Below are 22,673 nucleotides of genomic sequence, written 5' to 3'. Positions count from 1 at the left end.
GGTGCTCAGCAAGTCCAAATAATGAGCCCATTACCTGTGGGAGCTGCTTAGGGAATTAGATGCTCAAACCAGCTCTCACAATACTGGAGGCAGCACAGAGAGCCCAGCATCAATAGGTATTGTGGCTGAGCTTTGTGCCTTGTTTTTCAGTAATCTTGGCCACAGTTAGGAGTTCAAGGATGGTCTGTACTGATCTGCTTACCCTGAGCTCACTTCCTAAAACCCCCAGCCCATTCAAGAGTACAACTCAACTCTCTCCTCTCCTCTCCTCTCCTCTCCTCTCCTCTCCTCTCCTCTCCTCTCCTCTCCTCTCCTCTCCTCTCCTCTCCTCTCCTCTCCTCTCCTCTCCTCTCCTCTCCTCTCCTCTCCTCTCCTCTGCCACAGGATCCATCTGTGCAGTTGCTATTCATACAGTTGTGCCCTTTGAACACTGTCATAATTGATCATGAGCTTTAAAAGAGGGAGATGGAATGAGGTGAGGTGGAGATTGACCCTTTGTAAGTGTAATCTTAGACCTGTATGACTTAGTCATGGATGGAGTCCTTGTCCTGAAAGGCCTGTGCAAGGCAGGCTCTAAAGTCACAGAGACAAGAGAAATGGAACTTGAATAGGAACTTAGGAAAAGTGCAAATGGGGGTCAAGGACAGTGGTTGGGTAAATTTGAAAAGGGGAGAGAGTATCAGAAAGTTTAGAGGGAAAAGTAACAGTCTTTAAGACATGAAATGATAGAAAATTGATGTGAGGAATATGTCCTTGCTGTAAATGAAAGTGGGAAAATGGACCACGGCAGAGAATGGGGGAAAAATTGTTCATATGTGAAAAGGGACAGAAAAATGCTTCCTCCATAAATATATGCGACTGATAAAGCATCTGGTGCTGTTCCTGTGAAACCAGAGACGTCAGTCACTTTGGCCCTCAATCAATATAACACCCCTCGTGCCCAAACCATGCTTGATCTTTAGCTGAGGCCCAAAGGGTTCCTTGTGCAGTGAGACTTCAGGCACCACACCTCCAGCAAAAGCCTGAGACTCCTCTGCACCAGAGTGAACATTCAGATCCCATTTTAGGTTTTGCTCAAAATGTATCTTCGTGCTTTTCCTCAGCTGAATTTTTGTTTAAAATGTCCCTGCTGCAGCACCCACAGGACAAAGTGTTTTATTTTCCCCTATTATAGATCTGACAAAAGCCTGCTGTTATTTCTGTGCCCTCTCTAATGATCTGCTTGCTCTCTGGAGAGCACTGACCCATTTCAGCATAGAATAATTAGCCTTTCAGACACTACTGTGTTTCCATTAAATAGACATAAATGTGCAAGGTGACATTTATTTACTTAGGCCTGAAAAATATGCACCACAGATGTTGGGGCTTGGGAGAGCTTCAATTTCTTTTCATGAAACAGTTGTACATTTGCATGCTTTTGTGTCGTTAAACACCAGTGCTTGACTGAAATGATTCCTGTTGAGTTTCCTTGGGAAAGGAGGAGAGCACAGGGATTATTTGGGTCTGGTTTTCACCATGAGACCCTTTGGCAATGCTTTGGCAGCTCTTGCTCAAGCCTGTCAGTAGCTTTGAGCACAGTTGGAGTTACAGACCCTTGAGGTCCCTTTTACTTCATGTAAAGACTCCATGTAAGGAACTGTTGTTGATTTACAGATCTGTCTGAAGAGGAATGTGTTCAGGGTGTTACACTGAGGAAATGAGAACCTTGACCTATTGCAAACATAAAATAAACCCAAAGTCCTTTAGTATTTAAAATCAGCTATTCTGTCATCTTGATCACTGGCTTCTGAACCACCAGGCTATTGCCCAGGTGAAAAGTATATTACTCATCTTGATAGCCACTTTAGTCTGCAAAGTTGGAGGGAAGTCTTAGCCTTAAAAGTCCAGGCAGCATATAAAACATGTAGGTTGCCTAGTAGTTCACATCCCCACATGGAGACGTGGCATGCTATCTTTTCATTCCATTAGCACCAATAGGCTCTATAAAAGGAGACATCATGCAAGGTAGGTGCTTTATTGCAGGATGGAAACACTTTCATAGGTTATTTTAATCATTATGATTCTTTCATGATGTGTGAAAGTTGATTGTTGCTGTAAATGAAGCCATTGAAGGCTAAAAAATAAAAATGCTGTGATGGTAAAAATCCTTGGAGTGCAAAAAATAGGAATTGCTATAAAAGACAGTAATTTATTCTCTGCATGAGATTTCTTTTTTTCGTAAGGATGCTTTAAAGCTAATTCTAAAACATATACAATTGTAGTCTATATAGCTGAGGTATATTGCAAGGTGCACTGATAATTTAGCTAATTTTTTATGCACTGTAATTTATGTATTATTTATAACTGCTATTTTTTATGTTAACTGAGAGGCTTAACACATTTTTACTATGTTAAGGATAAGTTATTTTTGCAGGTCTTGTGGTTTTATTATTTTGACCCATATCCAGTTCATATTGCATCATAATACCATTTTTACTAATATTATTCTAGTATGTTCAAAACTTATTTCCATTTGGATAGAAATTCATTAGCTCTTGATTTTGATTATAACAAATTATTTTAACTTTTCTGTGATAATGCATTCTCTGTGTTTCTGATTTGCTAATGCTGAAATATTTTATTTTCATTTTTAACCCTTCCAAATTTAGGAATTGTTTTTGCTTTTTTTTTTTTCTGTGTATATATATTTCAGTTGTTTAGACCTACTGGTTCCTGCTTTTTTCTTTTTCTTTTTTTTTTAATATGTTATGTTCGTAACTTCTGACTGTCTGTGTTGAGCCAATCTTACCAACAAAAATATCAATTGTTTCCTGTTTCTCTACTTCTTTACAAAAAATTGAAAAGTAAAAAGTAAAAATAAAAAACTCTTAATGGGAACCCTGGCACTGTCTGTCTTCTCTGTTCTGCAGAAATGTTGAAGGAGTTGAACCAGCAACGCAGAGCGAAAGAGTTTACAGACCTGAAAATTATTGTTGAAGGCAAAGAGTTTGAAGTCCACCAAAATGTTCTAGCTTCCTGCAGCTTGTATTTCAAGGACCTGATTAAAAGGTTTGCCTTCCTTCCAGCTGTGATCTGCTCTGTTCTTTTGTAGGGCGCATTTGTGTCGCTTTTTTTTCCTCCCCTCTCTTGCAGGTTTATGAAGATTGAATCTCCTGTCACAGAGCCAGTAGCCATTCTTTCCACCTCCTCTGAATGTATTTCCAAACTGAGGCTCAGATCCATTTGTTACACATCTGACTCGTACAGTGTAATTATTTCTGATGAGTAGAGGCTGGTTTTGGCCGAAGAAAGTGTTCCACCACTGAGAGATCTAAGATTTAAACTCCACTGCTAATGGTGATTCAGTCCACAACTAAAAACTACTGCTGTCGATGTTTGCAAGGGACTCTGTCACACACGACAAAAGTCTGTGCTTCAGGCTGCAGAAAGCCATCAGCATTCAGGTGAACGGTGCTGAGACAGCGTGCAAATGAAGCATTTGGAGTACTGTAATCCCTTCACCCTGAAATCTTTGTTACATGCTTTTGTGTGGCTTATATGGGCAAAGGGATTGATATTTTTATTATTTGGGGACTTTTAAAAGAAAAAAAGACAACTGATTAATTTCTCTAGGAAAAAAAATCAGAAATGAGATGATTTTCTGGTCAAAATGTAGCTCGGTCTGCATGTTGGACTAACTGTAGCTTTTTCACACAAACACTTTAGCTTAGGGTAGGTACAGTATGTACATTTTCTAAACATCATGTCTCCACCTTCGCATTTTCCCCCCTCTGTTTCTAGCTGATTGATTCTAAACAGTGCATGATAATCTTTTTTTTTCCATTACATTGATTTTTCAATTTGTATGCTTCATATACTTGCATAGGAATAATTTGGTACTCTCGTATTATTAGTAAGTTAGAGTAGCAAGTAGGGAGGAAAAAAACACAAGGATAACTTTCATTTTTCTCTCAATCATCAGCAAATTAATGCAGCTGCTGATTTTGCCTTGCAGTATTTTCCTGAGCAGACTGAGCCTGGACTGTGCTAAAAAATGGGATTAAAGAACATTTTGCTTGCTTCAAATCCTGTATTTAAATTTTGCCAACTAACACAATAGTGACTGTATTTTATTTCAGGATGGCATATTGGCTGGTATCTCCTTTCAGTGTATTGTGTCCTTTTGCACAAAGCTGGTTCTATAATTATGGATATATATTACATTTCTATGATATAACTGTACTGACTGCCTTATCAATTATTCATAAAAAATATGTTGGCCTAGGAAGCATGTCTTTTCCCCTCTGTAAATCTAATGATTGCTAGCAGTAGCTATGCCAGATCTCTCCTGTCCTTTCTCTTCTGTCTGCTCATTATTATTTAATCGTTAAGGCTACAGTATATGCTTTTCAGGGTGATAAGGAGTAGAGTCTACATGAAAAGAAAAATTATAGAACCAACTTAGAGAAACCAAATCACTGACTGTCCAAAGACTGTCATTTGGATTTTATTGTGAAGACATCTGCTTGTGTGCAGAAGTCACCAGGCAGCATCTATTTCTAGAAGCACTAATGAATCTTCCTGCTTTATTATTTAGTTATTAAATGGAGGTATACGTTAGATTGAGCACTGCTCTGTTATGAACTTATTTGAAACAATATAAAAAATTAAATTCCTAGATTTTGTGAAAGCAAAAGGCTAGTTTTCAGCACGTATTGTCTTTCAGCTGCCCACATAAGGCTTGCATGCATTACAAGAAAAAAATAGTGGAAGGTTTAGACTGTTTGCTAAACTCACCACTTTTTGCCGTCTTTCACATCATCAGCAGCAATAAATATTCCAGAGGTCGATTTGTGTCCACCATCAGGTCTCTCCATCCTAGTTGTTCTCCATATATAACCTCAATTGCACACATGTAACCTTGATGGAGGCTAATGGAGTTGCACAGGTGTATCCAAGGCAAAAATGCCTTTATTATTGATGATGATGCTTGAATAAGAAAAAATTCAGCTTGATGTCAAGTTGAGTTTGCAAAACTGTCAGGTGAGAAAAATAAATATTCACCTGTAAACTGAGCAAATGTGTCTTTGCGAGACAATAAACTCAGGGCTATGGGGTGGAATTTCTAAAGACTTGCTTTTTTTAGGATATTTGCAGTGTAAAGCCTTGTCCTCTATGAAGCCCCATGGAAGTCAAGGGCTCAGATTGCAAGAGGCACTCAATTTTTTGTGGGATCATGCCCTTAATAATACACAATCATTATAGTTCGTAGAGTTAGAATGTTTACAGATTCAATACATCTAGAATCCTCTATGATATTTGTTAGCAGCTCCTTTGAGGCAGCGCTTAAAGCTTTATGTGATTTATATTGCACTCCTTGTGTTATTGTAGAAATCAAAACAAGAAATGGCAGTTTTTCTTAAAGGATAAAAGAGATCTCTTTATATTAAATATAATAGAAAGGCCATTTCAATCAGTGCAAGCCAGGGTTAAACCCTGGTGTCATTCCAACCACAGGCACCAATGTGTCACCAGAAACATCAATGAGAATATGATCTATTCATGAAGGTACTATGTACATCTATAGAAACATGCAGAAATAGAATCTTTCAGAGTATTTACCTCGGCTTATTATTTGCCACGGGCTGGTTATTATTAACCTCATATTCTGCCATTGATTCCACTGTGTGTTCAAGTTGGTATCTGATGGTAGAATAGCAAGTAGTGTCTCAAAAGAATAAAAGAGAAATGTTCAAAATCAAATAAGATCAATTATTTCCTTCTCAAAATAAAACCAAAATACAGATAAAAAACATAATAGAACTAGAGTTATTGCTCATCTTGAGGAAGGCTATTTGATGAGAATTAGTCATAGCAGGGAAGAAAATATGTTGTTTTTATTGCACTTATAAAAAGATGATAGCCAGGTTTGATTGTCCAAAACAATTGTAAAGTTATTTACAAAACAAATTTAGTAATGAGAGTGCGTTTTGAAACCCCTTTAGTTTCTCAGAAAATGGCTAATCCTGTGCTGAGCATTCTGCTCCTCATCCAGAAAATTCTCCATTCCTTGTGATTTTATCTTTCAAATATATGAGCCCTTTTGAGCTTGGTTTAGTCCAGCCCTGAGCCTGAGCTCAGCACTATACCAGGAGCCTGTTTTGGAAACAGGTCATCCCTGTCAGAAGCTGCACAGCACTCAAGCCTATGCCAGGACTTGGTGTTCATCTCCCTCCCAACAGCAATTGACCATGGAAAACAATCTCAGCCCTTTTTAGTGCAGAATCACCTGAAAAGGATCACGTGTGTTAGGAACAGCAAGTGTGAAATATTCCAGTGCCAGAAACATCACTGTGCCCACAAAAGGAGAATGGTAAGATTTAGGGGAAGGGTGAGGATCCATACAGGACTACTGCAGTATAGGGCTTCAGGAGAGCATGGATGATAAACAGCAGCTGGACTGGGGCACTGTCCCCTAAAGGCCATCTTACATATTTTGAGTGCACTGCAAACCACATTGACTCCAGCCTGTTTGACTTTGCTGCTCATGGAATCAGCCATCTCAAAACAAGGGCTTAATTTATGATACAGACAATGAAGAGGAGAACCTTGAAGGCTTCCTGAAGGATCTTTTTCTCCTAATTTTCTTTCCTGGGTGCAGACAGGGCCCCTGGACCAATGAAATGTGCTTATGTCCTGTGTTAGCTAACCAACATTTAGGTCCAAGGCTGGCATCTAAGGCAGGTTGACTCTAACCTCACCTTCTGGACTGTTACTGCAGTCTGCAGAGAGGGACAAAGACCTGGCCAAGAGTTAAGGCCTCTCCCCACAAAATAGGTGTCTAAGAGATGAGGTGAAGGAGGAGGCCATCTCCCTTTCCTATAGGAGAGAGGGTGATTTGCATAGACAGTGAATTTATGATGGGTGTACCATTGCTTCCCTCAGGGGTCCAGCCTAAGCTGGCTGTCTAAACTTCTCTGCAGCTTGGAAGAAAGATGGGAATGTCTATAGGATGATACATCCCATCTCATGATAAATAGCACGATTTGCCTTCTGAAGTGCTTATTTTTCATGACCCTGAGAGAAAGACCAGTTACCTAGCCTGAATCATAGTTGACTAAAAGGACATGAATGATTTCTTATGGAAACTAGTGGTTTTCCTAATGGCACATATTTATGCCTATATCTGTACACAGAAAAAAAAAAGAAACAGATCCAGATCCATCAAAAAATGCATCTCCAAAAATGTGCCTCTTGCAGAACACAGATTTTCTTATGTAAAACATTCTTGGTTTAGGGGAGGAAAGAAATGAGCTCTGTTTTTGTATCTACCCTAGAAGAAATGGTGGAAGGTGGGTGTGGGGGTGTGTAGCAGGAGGAAGGAATGAATGGAAAATCCCATGAAGAGCCATCTTTTTTATTTCCAGCTGTATTTGGGACACACAAATGCAGCTGCTGAATAAATGGAATTTCTGATATTTCCGTAACAAAAAAATGTTTCACCGGAACATTTTAATTTGCTGCTTTCTTCTTCTTAACCCAGAGTACTGGAATCTGTACCAAATATGACATTATTAAAAGGAATCACTTGACATAAAAGTGTCTTCTTGGCCAAAATGCTTGCTTTTATAAGTAAGCTTTTACAAGTAGATTTCTCTCTGGTCAGTTGCTAAAGATACACAGATCTTGTCCTACAAGCTTTATCTTTTCAAGATTAGATTTTAATGATGCATTCTAATCTTTAAGTCATCTTGGGTGCCTGATTCCACTGGCGTAGAGTAGTAAGTCTTATGTACAAAGAGATTCTGTCACAAGGAGCACTATTTTGGATGCATTGTAATCTGGCCAGGCTATGTTCATCCTTCTTTTCGTACAAAGCAGACCCAGTGACTTCATGGGCAAATTGCTTTTCCACAATATCCTGCCTTTTTCTCAAGTCTTCAGATTTTGATGTTGTTGTTTTGTTTTTTTTTAAAGTACTCTCTGAGGGCTTGAAGGCAGGGCAGAAGAAGTAAAGCATTTAGGGTGAGAAGACCAAATTCCTCTTGCTTTACACCCACACAGAAGACAAAGATGTCATTCTGCATTTTACACCATTGTGTGGAAAGGGAGCATTTGGATGCACAACAGAGAAACCTGCCACTATCCATCTGAAACAGCCTGACAAAACTGCAAAAGCGTTTAGGTGGCTGGAAAACAGACTGTCTGGTTTGTGTTTACATTCTAAAAAGCCAAAAATGAGAAACAGCAGGACGAAAGAAAAATCTACTCTTAGTGACCCCTTCATGTTTTCCTGCTTATTAAGAGTCTTGCTTTTAACTCTGGGAGAGAAGCAAGCAGCTTTCCACATCTGCATACTTCAGCTCCATTGTAGAACAGAATGAATGTGGAAACAAACTATAGCATGTAGTTGGAAACAGAGAAATAGGGGGTTAAAGATACAATGTTTGTTTCTGATGCCAGGAGAGGTACATTGTGCCTAGAGAAAGAGCGCCAGGGGTTTCTGTTCAACCATTTAAACCATGAGAATAGGAGGTTGCATGGGAGTGTAAAATATCCTTCACCCCGTACTGCAAGGGGACAGGTGTCAATTGTGCTGTGGACAAGGTTTTTCTCTTAAACGAGGCAGTGATAATTGCTGTGTGTTGGGCAGAAGATCTTGGCATGGGACTCAGCCCCCTGCTCTCGGTGGCCTGTTTCCTTGAGCACTGCCTGCCCAGGCAGCCGCCTGCCTGCCCCTCAGAACTCCCTGCTGGGCTTCAAATTTCTCAGCTGCCAGACCTTGGAAAATGTGTTTTCATCAGGCAAAAATGTATGGTGTTCTACATAAATGAATGGCGCTTTACAAATATTCAGTGGTGTTCTGTGCTGCCACAAAAACCATTGCAGGTGACACAGCCGGGCTGTTTTCCAGCCCCGCACGCATGGCGGTGGATTCGGAGGGTGAGGGCAGCACCACTCTGCAAGGAGGGGCAGAGCAATCAATGTGCCTTACTCTGAAGAGAAACCCTGGCAAGCAGGACAGAAGGGCTCCTTTTCAAGCCTTGAGATGCAGCACAGAAATTATTCTTCTGCTTGTAAAATCCTGCCCTGTAATGGCAGCTGTTGAGGCACCGAGCGGATCCCTGAACCTCTCACTCCTCTCCCTCACTGACAGCATCTCTGTTTACTGTAGCTGGGACTTCTTGCTCCCGTAATTTCTAGACTCAACCACAAATTCTGCAAATCTTACCCAAGGAATGACAGATTAATCACCTCTCTTGCTCCAGCTCTACCCATCCACAAGCCACCCAGCTGTCATGCAACATCTCTCAAGATGCCAGTGCAAGTGACCTACCTGTATTTACTTACATCTCACAGCCCTGCCTAGGCTTAACTCTTGTTAAAATTCAGGAGTGAAAGAGAACAGTTATCTAAAAAGGTGCAGTTCAAGATAAATTAATCAAAGACAACAGAAAAGAAATCTTCCACAGCATAGAAACAGGAGCCATATTCTTGAAAACTGTCATTTTTGGGGCAATTCCAAAAGCCAGTCTTGCCCTAAAATGAGGATAATCAAATCTCCAACACCAACTTGCTTGTAGGTAGCTCCAGGGATGAGTAGTACACTCCATTTATATCATCAAGGATGAGCCACTGCTGGATTGGGAAAATGAATTTGAATTAATATGACCAGTTAATGATCATATCAGATTGTGGTGCCCTCTTTTTGCTTGCACAGCACTGAGCTTCAGTGTCTGAAATACTCAGAGCAGTTCTGCAGGGTGGATGGGCAGGGACTGACGGGGTGAGAAGAGCCACATGCCCTTTCCTTCCTATACTGTGGCCATAGGTGAAGTGCTTCATGCCTTTCATTGATGTCTCTGGATCTAAGTACTGTAGAAAAGCACTAGCAACATGCTGTAGCTGAAGGAGAAATAACCAGTGCCTGACAGAAATAATTCTAATTACTGTAATGCTGATTGAGATCCTTGGGCACTGCCATAATCATAGTGGTAGTAATACATAATAATGGTGGTTATCATTATTTTATTATTGTTTTCCCTGTAGACATTGCAATGATGAGAAAGAGTCTTGGATAGACTACCTAGATAATTACTTGTATAAATTTCACCACATTCCTAAGAAATAGATTTATTAGCTGCATGCCAGCTCTGTACTAAGCTGGTTTTTGATGGTGTAATAAATATCATTAAAAGAAATCAGATAGGAGTTGGGTAATGGTTTGAGCTTTAAGTTTGACGAGAATAAATTTTTTATTCTGTCAACTTACTTTAATCTTCCTTCCTATATAATCCCCCAGAACCTGCTTGCATCTTTTATTTACCTTTAACAAATAGTAGCTCTCACCCAGGTTGTTTTGCCACTGAATTAGGCTGCCAGAGATACTTGCAAACAAGGTAGATCCCACACTATTAATAAGTTGTCCCAGTTTCTTTGCTTCTCCACTAGTACTTTGCAAAATGCTGTCTATTCTTAGTCCCTAGGAAGAGTCTAGGTCATGAAACACTGTTCTTCCAGGGCACTTGCTATTCACTTCTTCATTCACTTGCCAGTCGTTTAAGCCAGCGTCTTCAAACTCGGCATCTTCTTTCTTAAATCTCAGCAGGGAGCCAGATTTGTGCCTCCGACTGTGATCCCCGACACCGTAGCGTTACAGGCTGCCGCTGATCCTGCCTTTAGAAATGGTCCTGGCCAAGCATTTAGATTGTGTTCCATCAGTGAATGGCATTAAGGATATATAGGAAACGTGGCTCTTTTGTTTGCTTTATTTTATTCTGGCCATGTTGTCCGTGAACAAAAGCGTTTGCTCTTAATCCCGTTGCTCGTCTTGGTTTGTAATGATCATTTCTGTGATGGTGAATTAGCAGGAGCTGCTGGTGCGTGCCCGAGCTCACAGCCATTAATTTTCCTGATTTTCTTCTGATAGAGCAGGTGCAAACTGGCAGCATTTGACCCTAATAAGTTACACTAGTCTTGCCAGATTTTGTTTGCCTGGAACAAGGAACATTATTTGTATCAACATCCTGATAAAAAGTGAGCAAATGGATTTGTTGGGCAGGTAAATTTTCCTGACGAATTTGCAAGCCTGTGTTTAAACAATGTAATTTATTTAATCTTGTGATTTTACTAGTTCTTTATTGCAATCATACAATAGAACCATTACAGTACATGTTTTCTTCTCTCATGAGACAGATGGATAGTGACTGAGGCTCAAAGATAATGTTTATCTACAAGATAGAATAACGAAGGCAGAGATTTGCAAGTTAATACATTTTGAGCTGATAAAACAATTCCAAAAGAGAAGCAATGCTAGGGTGTTTGTTTTTGGTTTTTTTTACATCCTGTTTAATAAAACATTCAGTGACTTATGACATACGTATTGCAATGATGTTGCTATATAAATGTCCTTTCCTGTCATCATTTACATGACTGATTACCTTGCAGCTGCATAAACTTGTATTACTCGGTAAATAACCTATTACCTCATATGCACATGTTTTTTGGTGCATGTTGTAGAAATATATGTTGTATGTTTGGGCATCTATGCTTTTATATCTCATGAACCCATAATTACGATAAATCAAGATATTAAGTACGAAATACAACTTTCCATGTAGAGTGCTGAGTCTGATTTGTACATAGCTGAAGGTTGGCTATAATTTAACAACGTTTCTTTTCTGCTTCTCCCAAGATACATAGACATACTGGTTTTGAACCATTAATCACTCTGAAGACAATAAAAAAATCAAATAGTGGGCAGCTAAAATGCAGCATCATTGCACTCTCTTCTTTGCCTGAAGTTTCAGTGCTTTAAGGATTAAAGTAAAAAGTTAAAGTTCCACAATAAACAAGATGTTCAGTCTAAATTGTGTCGACTTGAGCAGCAGTTTCTAATGAGCACACAACTAACAGACTCTTAAGCCTCATGAGAAGCTGTCTACCCCAGTCTGGAGTCCTTTCTTTAGTAATCAAAATAATTTGACAGAGATAAAAAGAAGTAGCTTTTCTTTGGTTAAGTGCTTCATCTTACATGAAAATCTTGGATTTCCTGTTTTCTGGAGTCCTAAATAGTGTCCAGGGAACAAAGCAATTTAATTTGATTATTTTATTGTCCTGTCTATCTTGATAGAAAATATGTAGCTTTCTTATAATGGGAACACAATTACTTTAGGGTAAGCATTTAAATTCCTAATTATGAAAACAAGCCAGCAAGATCAGCATGTTGAGCTGATAGGGCAAATCCTGTGAAGGGGTTGGGGTGAAGAGGCCAAAAGGCAGCTGGGTGATGGGACAGGCCATTGTTTTGGTCCATGCAGGGAGGGACCCAAAATATGGCCTTCAGTTTCCTCAGTCCAGGGTGGAGCTGGAGCACCTCCCTGCTGCCAGCTATCCTACAGCCTCCTGTCAGCTCAAACCCTTGCTTTTAGTGGATGAGATTCAGATCCCTGAGTTGTATGAAACCCTGAGCCATAGTCAAAGACAACAATTTGTTTTTTCTTACACTGCCCGAACTAGTGTGTTCTCCTATTTCTTAAAGATAGATTCTGAGTGAAATATGAACAAAAGTGAGGTTATATTATGGAGGCAGCTACTTCCTGCTGTCTCCTGCTGGGAGAAGCAGGTAGTGGCAGTAGGCTCACACGTGGACCTTGGAGAGGAAAAAGGGAAAAGTTACATGCCAAGTCCCACTTGTAAAGGGAAAGATCACAAATAACAGTTCTAAGTGTGTCTTTATTTTAAATGTTAATCATTTATTTCAGTGCCCTTTTGGACCACAAAGCTTATAATATACGTCATACCTCTGAGTCTACGGCATGGTGAGTCATATGGCATCAATGTAAATAGGTGTCACAAACTCTGTCAGTCCTCCTGTTCTCAACCAGGCAGCCTGGGTGGAAGCTGAACCAACTGTTCCTAGGCAGTAATGTACATTTACATAAAATGTTTCACATTTTTCATGTTTATTCTGTGCAGATGGCTCCATTTTGAACATCCAGAATTTGTTTTGACTTTGTGACTGTAGCTTGTAAACAGAGCGTTGGCTGGCATCTGCACTGGGTATAGGTAGCTTTTCGTATTTGATCTAAAATTGAGTGAAGCTGTAGCCAAACCATTAGTCAGTCAAAATAATGTTGCAAGCCAGTTAAAGGCAGCATATCCAAACCATGAGGGAAGGCTGAATGAGAGGCGGTAGCGCTGTCCATAAATTGACAAATTGATGCGTTTGCCGTGTTTCACTTACACAGCTACTTTATCCAGACTCTCAATGTGGCTTTGCAAATCAAGGCATCTCACCATTAAATGTTTTGAACAGAGTCACACAGACATTCTGTTATGGGAACGTGTTGATACAAATAATGCAGGAAAAATGCGTAGATACACATCTATTTATAACTCAAGATGCAGAAAACTTTAGCTGCATCACTATTAAACATGAAAACGCTGTGGCTGATTCTTGTGTATGTGTATTATATGTTTGGAAATTATTTTCAAGGACAAATAAATAGCAAAAAATGTAGATTTCTCTACTTTTTCTTTTGTCAGTTCCACTACTAGATCTTGCAGATGAAGTACTAGGGTTATTTTTCTTGCTATCAGGCATTTAAACATTTTTGCTCTTTCCTGTATATTAGTTAACAGAAAGGGACACTGATTCTGATTTGTTATTTGAGAGTGTAATGAAACCATCTTTTGCTTTAAAGGGTTCCCTGTGCCTTTGTCTTCTCTAGTTGAAGCAATTTAGTTGAAGGATAAGCAGCCAAACTATGTTCAAAGGCATTCACTTGATTTTGTTGGACTTAATTATTCCAGACAATGCAGAATATTTTTCAGTAACTCCCCCCTTACCCATTCAGAGTATATCTGTGCTTCCTGCTTATCTGCAGGTTCAGTTCTGCTTGCACATTGCTCAGGTCTATCACCTTGCTGGAGAAATACATGATTTGTAAATCTGAAAGAATTCCCCAACAGCTACCATAAAATTAAGCTGTTAAAGAGCTCTTGGAGCTTGTTTAAATGTAGACCTAAACAAATCTCTTTGCTGTTTAGCTCAAGATAAATCTTTTTAAAAGTCCTGTTCTAAATCACTTCCCAATTTTAATGAGTTTATATATCAGCCTTTGCCAGATTTTTACTGTAGCTTTTCTCCAAGATTATAGCTATGATAAAGTAAGGACTAAAATAGTTTATTATATATTATTCTTCAGAAGCAAAACTTTTTCCCCCAGAGGCTGTTGGGAGAGCTATTGATTTTCTGCCACAATGTGAAATGTGTGACCTTTCTAATATGAGCAATGATTACAAGGCCAATAAAATGACATCATTCTGTTTAAACTTTAGAGTTTGCCGGGCAAATAGCAGGATGTGCCACATTTAATGATGTCCATGGACGATAAGGGTGCGTTGACTGGCTTCAAGTGAGACTGAAGCATGAGGGAGGCAGGCTCTCAATCCCCAAAACACCTCATGTTTGTGCCAGCAGTTGGGGAATGTATGTACCAGGTAGAACTGTGACTTCTCCCAGATCTTAAGGCAGGATGTTAGGGCTTTTCTGGGTAACAGACTTCTCTAGATGTTTGCATTTACTGATGTCACCAACAAAACTCCTCCTGTTGTGACACGGGATGAGCTATTTGGGGAACAGCTCTATATATTGCTACAGATTTTCCCAAATCCACTGCATTTGCAGTTACACGACTAAATTCTATTCTTGTAATTCAGCTTTAGCCACTTCATTGCAGTTCCTCTAGAGGAGCTAAGAGAAGACTCTGTCCCAAATAGATGAATTCTAACTGCACAGGGCATATGATATTCTAAGATTTGTGAAAACAAGGAACACAGAAACCTTTATTCAGGCTTTGAGGGGGATGCTACAACCTGATTAACTGAAATAATTTAATAAAGAGGTCTATGGAATTTCCCTTTTCAGTGACATCAGTCTGTTTCCTGATGTTATGTTCTTCTTACCCTTCAGACACTTAATGTTTGATCCATTAGGGCCTGCTTCAACCAATTCCCTGCCCATTCTCCAGCCTCTACCAAACCAGATCCCTGGCATTGAAGCCGAGGTAGCTGTGTTTCCCTGTGCAGACTGAATCCAGCCTGTACTCAGTATTTGATCCAAACATGGAGCCAAAGGGCTCCATGCTTACAAAACACAAGGAAAACAGCACAACACATTCAAGGCATTGCAGAGGCAGGAATAGGGATAATTTTCTTTCCCATTTCTGGCTCATTGTGTAATATCAATAATCTCTGTAGCTTTGTATTATACTTGCCATAAGTGGCTCTAGTGATTGATTAAACACCTTAGCTTTTCTTTGGCATTTAATCAATTGCAGCAGCAGTTTATTGCTCGGTGTATTACAAAGTAAAAGAGATTATTACTTAATTATTGTGAAAAATAGCAGCTTGCAGTTGTTGCTAGCACGGGTATGTGTCTGCGCTGACATTGGTGTCACATCATCCTTTCCTCTGTGCTCCTGGTCTCCGCACCGGCTGCGATTGTGCGATTCCCAGCGGATCACGCACAGTCCTTCCCGCAGCTGTTGCCAGCAGAGTGCAAGTAGTGACATTAAATAAATAATTGCTTATGGTAGTCCTACAGTGCAAAGAGCCCGACTCTTGCTTGCTGGGTACCTCCAAGCCTCCCTGAAAGTTTAGGTGGTGTGTTTATTAACCAGCCCGCGTGAAAACAAGCTCACTGTCAGGTACAAACCACTTCTGGGAGCAGTTCAGCAAGAATTTCATTGGTACCAAGAGGTATTTGACAGCCCAGAGTGCAGCACCAGATGTATGTCAACTGGAGATAAATTAGATATGGGGCATATCATTGGGATGTGAGTGTGAGAAAGGAAAAAACCCAACGTTTTGTGACATCCTCTTGAGGATCTAGGAAATGGCAACTCTTCTGTTTGTCACCAGAGGATTTCTGCCTCAGATGCAGAATTGAATTCATGTTCAGATTTGAATTTCAGAGTTCAGAAAGAATACTGTGGTGTGATAAAGCATATGGATTTAGGGTAGCATAGACCTCTGTGCTTGTAGGGGTACAACAGGTGTCATGATCAGTATGTGTTCTTAGCATCTAGTTGTGGAATAGGGTCTAACCCATCTGTGTTGCCACAAAAAGGGACAGTACAGTATTTAAAATTTTTTAAATGGGGTTTAATTCCTTGGTTTACTCCTGACTCTCTGTGATCATAGGCAAGTGATTTTGTCTCCTTGTGCCTCAGTTTCCTCCTGTGCATGGGAGCAACCTTGTTCACTACCTTAGAGAAGACTAAGAAATTAGGGACTGCTAGCTGCTCCTCCATTGAAAATGAAACCTCTTTAAAGTTTTGATCTGTCAGAAATTCATATGAATTAGAGCTGTGCCCTTGGGCTGCTCAATGAAGGACCAGTGACAGAGCATCCACTGCAAATTTTAAGTATTTCCCAAAATGACTTGAAGTGTTGTTGGGACAAGTGGTTGGGGTGTCATGCGGGAAAAAACCTGAACCTCATGCGTTGTTTACTTTTCCTCCGTGATGGTAGTAGAGGTCTGACCATCACCCTTCTAGGCATCTGTGTGAACCCAAGAGGTTGGTAGTGCTCGTGGTAGTCTTTGCTCACGCTTCAAGCCTGTGAATAGTGATGCTGTGGCCAGTCCGTGTCTGTCGCGCTGCATCGTGTGCCGCGTTTGTGTCACTCGTGCGATGGCTTTTGCAAGTACTCGAGCAGAACTGGAGCGAGCAGACGTTGACTGTCCAGTGACAAACAAAAAGCTCATGTTTCTTTGAGAAGGTGCTGGATGGTCCTAACCATTAAAAGAGTTTATTTTCTTACTCCAACAGATTTCCCCTCCCCTCCTTGATGTTACCAAATTTATCATCATTTTTGTCTTTCAGGTGTAACCTGTCTTTAGTGTTGCAGACACATCAGCCATGCATTAAGAACTGGGCCCTTACTTTATAATTCAGTATGACTTTCTTTTTGTCCAATAATTTCACAAGCACTAATGCACACTTCAAATGCAGGAGTTACTTTGATCCCCAAATTGTTCAGCACTTCATGCAGGAAAAACCATAGGCCACAGTCATGAAACTCCTAGAGGATGGCTGCTGGCTTCCTGTGGCAGAGCTGGTTGTTGTTTTCCCCCCTCTCCCTTCTTTGCTCTAACCATTTTGTCTGTCTAGCTTGTCTTGTATTCAGTTTTCAAAGCAATTGCCATGAAGGGCTTCCTTTTTTTAGTGCCTAAAAGGGAACAATAGATTTTTTAGAATAAGCATATATTATATTTTATATGGCTATCTGTGTACCATAGATATAATATTGATTATATCTGTAATTTAATATAACATACTGAGAAGTTCAAGCTAAATAGTAATTAGTAATTTTTATTACTCTTTTTTATGAAAAGGTCTTTAAATGTATGCCTAAGTGTACATGACATCTAAAATTATTCTAGTGCTGGATTCTTGAAAAAGTAGATGACCTTTTCTCTCGAAATTGGAGAGTGCTTTTTCCTTAACAGTTATATTATGCACAGAAGATGAGATGTTAACCAAGATGTTAAAATGTATTGTTTCCCTTTGAAAGCTACTCCTGTTCCTCATTTTCATTAATGTTGAATCATTCATTTTCCTTTTTAATTTTTTTTTCCTTTCTTTTCCTTTCCTTTTCTTTTGCAACTGTTTTTGCATGAAAATGCAAAGTAGCAATAAAGATTTTTCGTAAGACTTGCTTTGAGACTCTTCTCTTTCAGATCCAGTTAAAGTTTTTAAGTTCAGTTATTTTAAAATTCATATTCTTCAGTTCCGTAAACAAAAATAATGGAGAAATTTAATGAGGTGCAAAGCGATTTTCTAGCCCTCACTAATCAATAAATGCCAATAAAATGGGGATGGTGTAATGTCCATAATTTAATTGTCTGCTGTTACCAGGTCACCACGAGACAGCAGCAGAAGCGGGGAGAAGCTGGAACTGGCCATGTCCAACCTCACTGCGGATGTCCTGGAGTTACTCCTGGAGTTTGTTTATACAGGTTCTTTGATCATAGATTCAGCCAATGCAAAAACACTTCTGGAAGCTGCCAGCAAGTTCCAGTTTCATACTTTCTGTAAAGTCTGCGTTTCATTTCTGGGTAAGAATCATTGCATCGAGTGAGCTTTTAAAATCTTGTGTTAAGGTTTAGAAACCTGTCTTTGAACAACTCTTGAAAGATAATGAAGAAACCCAAGATGAAACAGAGTAAAATAAAGTAAAGCAACATTAATTATGTTTGTGATTTGAATTTCCAATGCTGACGTGATGGCCAATGGAAAATGGTCTAGAGACACATAGCTTGTTGCTTGAGTGGCAACAGCTTTCACATCTTGTAGAACCTATTTTGTTGAATCTTGTTCCACTCTTGGAATCTTGGCAACATTTTATTTCCCAGAGGATGATCTGTGCATAGATACCAGGCTATAACACACAGGTTACTTATAACTGTGACAGCATATTTTGGGTTCTACACTAGTTCAGCTTGGTAAAACGCCAAAAGAGTTTGGAGGCAGGCTCCAGTGAAGGAAACCTGCCAGTAAATTTAAGGACTGCATTGCAATAGCTGCAATTTTCTTGCATTTGTGAGAAAGTCCTTCTTTACATGTCCAGTGTTCAGATTGAATGTTTCTGGGGTTTGTTGCTGCGTACAGAGCTATGGCCTAATGCCATCACAAAGGTGGGTAGAAGGAAAGGTTGCTGTGCCCACCCCTGGTAACTGGTGTGGCCTGTGTGCGCAGGGAGCATTTGTCTCAGTGAGGGTCTACAGAGCAACATCTTGGCCAGTGCCTCAGTCCATCCTCTCATGGCCGTGAGAAATCCATTGTTCTTGCCAGGGGCACCATGTCATCCTGCTCCTTCCACTTTCCCTCTGCTTTCCAGCAGAGGGTATTTCAAAACAGTCCAAGATTTCCAGCTCAGCTAAGCTTTACAGGTCAAAACAGGAGCCAGACAGACCTGGCGTGACAAAAGAGGAGCCACAACTGCAGCTCAGCTGAAACACGGTGGTTCAAATTCCTGCCTGTACCACAAGCCACTCCTTCACTGTCGTAGCTGAAATACCAGTTAATAAGACAGTAATCATTTACAAATTAACATAAATTTATTAATACCAAAAAATTGATCTTGATGTTATATGATGTACTTCCCAAGTATAAGTACCAGATAACCTTTTTTGACATGTGATTTCTGCTTGGGCTTCCTCAACTTCCATCTTGGTTTGGGAGGCATCATTCTCTCTGAAGCCCAAATAAATTGCAGGTTTTCCCTGGGCAGTTCTCATTTGAAATTGATATCTACTATTTCAGAATGTGGAAGATGAGACTTTAGAAAATGTTATGCTCAAAAAACAAGAACAACAAAAAACCCTCAAACGAGTCTAGTTTACTGTAGTGTTAATTTTCACTGCTAAGCCAGCCTGCTGGCAAGATGAGTGGTGTGACTAGGCTGGTGCAATGCAGGCATCAGTAAAGAATCTCTAACATTGTAGTCTCCTTTCCAACTTTTTATATGCCCCTTATTTCAAAGTCTGCTCTCAAATGGGGAGCGTAGTGGTGATGTGAAATTTATGCTTTGCAATCCCACCATGTAAACTGTGCAATTTGAATGAGGCTATGGCCTTGCTTTTGAATCTGACTCTGGCCTTGCTTTTGAATATGGCTCTGGCGCTGCTTGCTCCCAGCTTCCTTCACCAGCTTTTTACAGTGATTAGATCTTACAGCCTTTCCAGAAATACAGGATGTGTTTAAGTTTTGATATCACGGAAGATTCAGCCACAAAACCCAAATACATTTATTTCACTGAATCACTGTGAGAGTTCTCTTTTCTGATAGTTAATATTTTAATTCAGTGAACCATGTTATGGTGTGAAATAGTAGAGTTGGTTATAAGTTCAGTGATATATGGAGAGTCACTGGAACTTCTCATTTGGAGAATTCACGGAGTGTAATTGCTTATTTTTATTTATAGCTGTGACTTGATTGCACTACAGAGACAGCAGAGCATTCACCATCTGAAAAGTTTAGGGAAAAGCATTTTGTCTTCTCTGTGGCTGTGTTTTTATTTTTCACCTCAGCCACCTCTGCGCTATACAAAGCAAAAATATGGTAAAAATCAGGGGTTTTTTCCTGCAGGACTTCTGGAGGGTTGACCAGCATAAACAGTGAATTTTTCCCATCAGTCCATGTCTAAATAGGGAGAGAAGGGAAGTTCAAAGAAGTAAAAGCCCCAAATTATTAAGTCTCTTCAGCATAGCACAGCACCATCTCAGAGGAAATTCGGGTCATCCTTTTTCAGCCATGAAGAGGAGGATCCTGTTGTGGTGACGTCCAAGCAGCTTTTGTGTCTCTGTCCTGGGCCTCTCAGCAGCTTTGGGCAGAGGCACTCCAAATTTTCTTGCACTTTTTGGTGAAAAGATATGGCAAAATGTGTCAGAGAAGTGTTTCATTTCAATGGGACATTTCTTAACTGGCTTCCCTGAGATAATTATAGCCATGTTCTCCCTCTTCCTCACATGCTGTCTGCTCAGCTTTTGTCTAGACCATGAGAAATGAGAACGATGTTGTGCTGACTGATGCAGTGATGGTGACAGGTTCATGCAGGCACCATATGATAACTGGGCAAATGTTTGCAAACTGGTCAGGATATCATAGGTATTTCCTCCACCCATATGGCTGAAGACTTAAGCCTTTTTTTTTTCATATTTATTTTTTGCCATCATCACAGTCATGGCTTGAATTGGGTTTCAGGTGATTCACCAGTATCATGGTTTCGGTCCATGGTGCATGGACACCTATCACAGGAGGGAACACATTCTGAGCTTGTACTTCAGCCTGCTGCTGGTAAAGTAAAAGTATTCATCCTTAAGCCTAAAGAAGCTGGTGGAACCTGGTAGCTTCATGGGCCAGATTAGGAAAGAGCAGGAGCTCTGAATTTTCTTAATGTCCTGAGCAAAGAGCACAAAATCAAAGTTTAGAAAGAGAAGTAGAGGAAGCAATCAGGAAAACTGAACAATGGACCAGTGATCTGATCTACATTCCTCAGGCACCTGAGGGATCAAGAGGCCTTTATGGTCTTTATGAATTCAAGAGAAAGTATTATGGGCAATATTTTGTTCATCCAAGGTGGAGAATTTTGATCTAGCCCTGGAGAAACTATAATATATACACTTCATATAAACTATGTATAAACTTCAACTATATCTGGAGATGGGAGGAAGGAAGAAGACTCTCAAATGGAAGGGAAATCTTTTGGACAATTCATTAGACAATGAATGCATCCAGTAGTCTTCTACCTATCCCCCATCTTCACATGCTTTTTGACACTAGAGGGGATACCTGAGGAGTAAGTTTCCCATCAGAATGTACTCAGAGTAATCACAAGGAAGTACACATTTTGTGCTGGTTTTAGTGATATCCAAATCATCATTTTGAAAGCATCTCTGAGTGCAAATACAGTGCTTAATGCAGACAAGAGGGGGTTTACAACCCATGCTGAGCTTCCATCATACTGTTACCACAATCTCTCTGAGTAATCCTTCCTGCATACCGTTTATCTCTGGTGTTATCTCAAGGCTCCCCACTCCCAGAAGTGCAGTTGGAGCAGTCTGCCTGGCTGATTGTCTCCTGATGATGCTGCACGGGATCCTGCTCCAAAGTCACATCTAACACAGTGGAAAATACCAGCTGCTGATCTGCATTATTGTGGCACATAGCAACAAATACGCTATCCAGCACTGTCTCAAACCAGAGAGAACCTACTAGATTGCATCTGATATCCCTAAAGTCCACTCATGACTGTTATAAACTGTCCTTGACAATTGGGAATAGCTTAGCAGTCAGCATTTGTGTTCTGAACAAAGACAAGGTGAATCTTCAAAAAATGTGTTGTTACAAGCCCAGTGTCACTGTGGCAAAACAACAATTACTGTAAACATGCCAGTGTCCAAAGAAACACAGCTTAGGAGGAGATGGAGCAGAACTGGTCCTTAGCTGTCTTTGTCATGCCAGCATTGACAAGTACCCCTGGACTGCAGTCATTTGGGATGAGCTCTATTATATTGCAGAACTCTACGTCTAAATAGTCATGTGGGGTTCTCCTATAGCCAGTGAAGAGTAACAGACATTGGTGAGGCAGGGTTCTGCTCATTCTGGAGTCATCATCCAAAATATTAGCAGATTAATCCAGAATATTACCGAATTGCTACTTGGAATTACTTGTTTATGGGTGTGCAGGGATATAGTTGTGAATGCAGAGTTGCACCAGACAGCTGAAGCTGAGAGACAGCCAGTCTTGCTGCCAAATTTTTAGTCAGAACTGAAAAATGAGGGGATGGGGTGGTATCTTTATGTTCATAGGATAGAGATTTTCCATATCACCTACAGCTGTTGTCCCAAGGTCTGTCTTCCTCACCAGCAGTGAATCCCTCTAGTTCACATGCCAGTCCTCATCTTAAACAGATGTTGCTGTGCCCTCCTTGCTGTGGTTCTCATCACGTAGAAGTGAAGTGCAGAGAAGTGTGTCACCAGCCTCCTGCACATCCCCTAATCCCACATCCCACATCTCCCTGGGACCTCTCTCCACTGGGCCTCACAGTAGTTCCTAAACCTGACAAGGACATCACTGGAATCTGTCACCGAGGGGTTTCTCAGGGAAGAGGAGGGAGTAAA

The 22,673-nt window shown here is 40.3% G+C and overlaps 1 protein-coding gene across 5 annotated transcripts in view; it reads left to right on the top strand.

Annotated features, from left to right (window-relative positions):
• KLHL29 (kelch like family member 29) overlaps nucleotides 1-22,673 on the top strand; it is a 387,930-nt gene that overhangs the window by 313,455 nt on the left and 51,802 nt on the right. For all 5 annotated transcript variants that reach the window (XM_038131380.1, XM_038131381.1, XM_038131378.1 and 2 more), the window contains 2 exons: nucleotides 2,910-3,048; nucleotides 17,907-18,106. In XM_038131380.1, coding sequence (XP_037987308.1) covers nucleotides 2,910-3,048; nucleotides 17,907-18,106 — 339 coding nt within the window. The remainder of the gene's footprint in view (nucleotides 1-2,909; nucleotides 3,049-17,906; nucleotides 18,107-22,673) is intronic.

Source organism: Motacilla alba, chromosome 3 (assembly GCF_015832195.1).
Source record: "Motacilla alba alba isolate MOTALB_02 chromosome 3, Motacilla_alba_V1.0_pri, whole genome shotgun sequence".
NCBI classification, from domain to species: Eukaryota; Metazoa; Chordata; class Aves; order Passeriformes; family Motacillidae; genus Motacilla; species Motacilla alba.
This window is presented reverse-complemented; position numbering and strand designations above follow the sequence as displayed.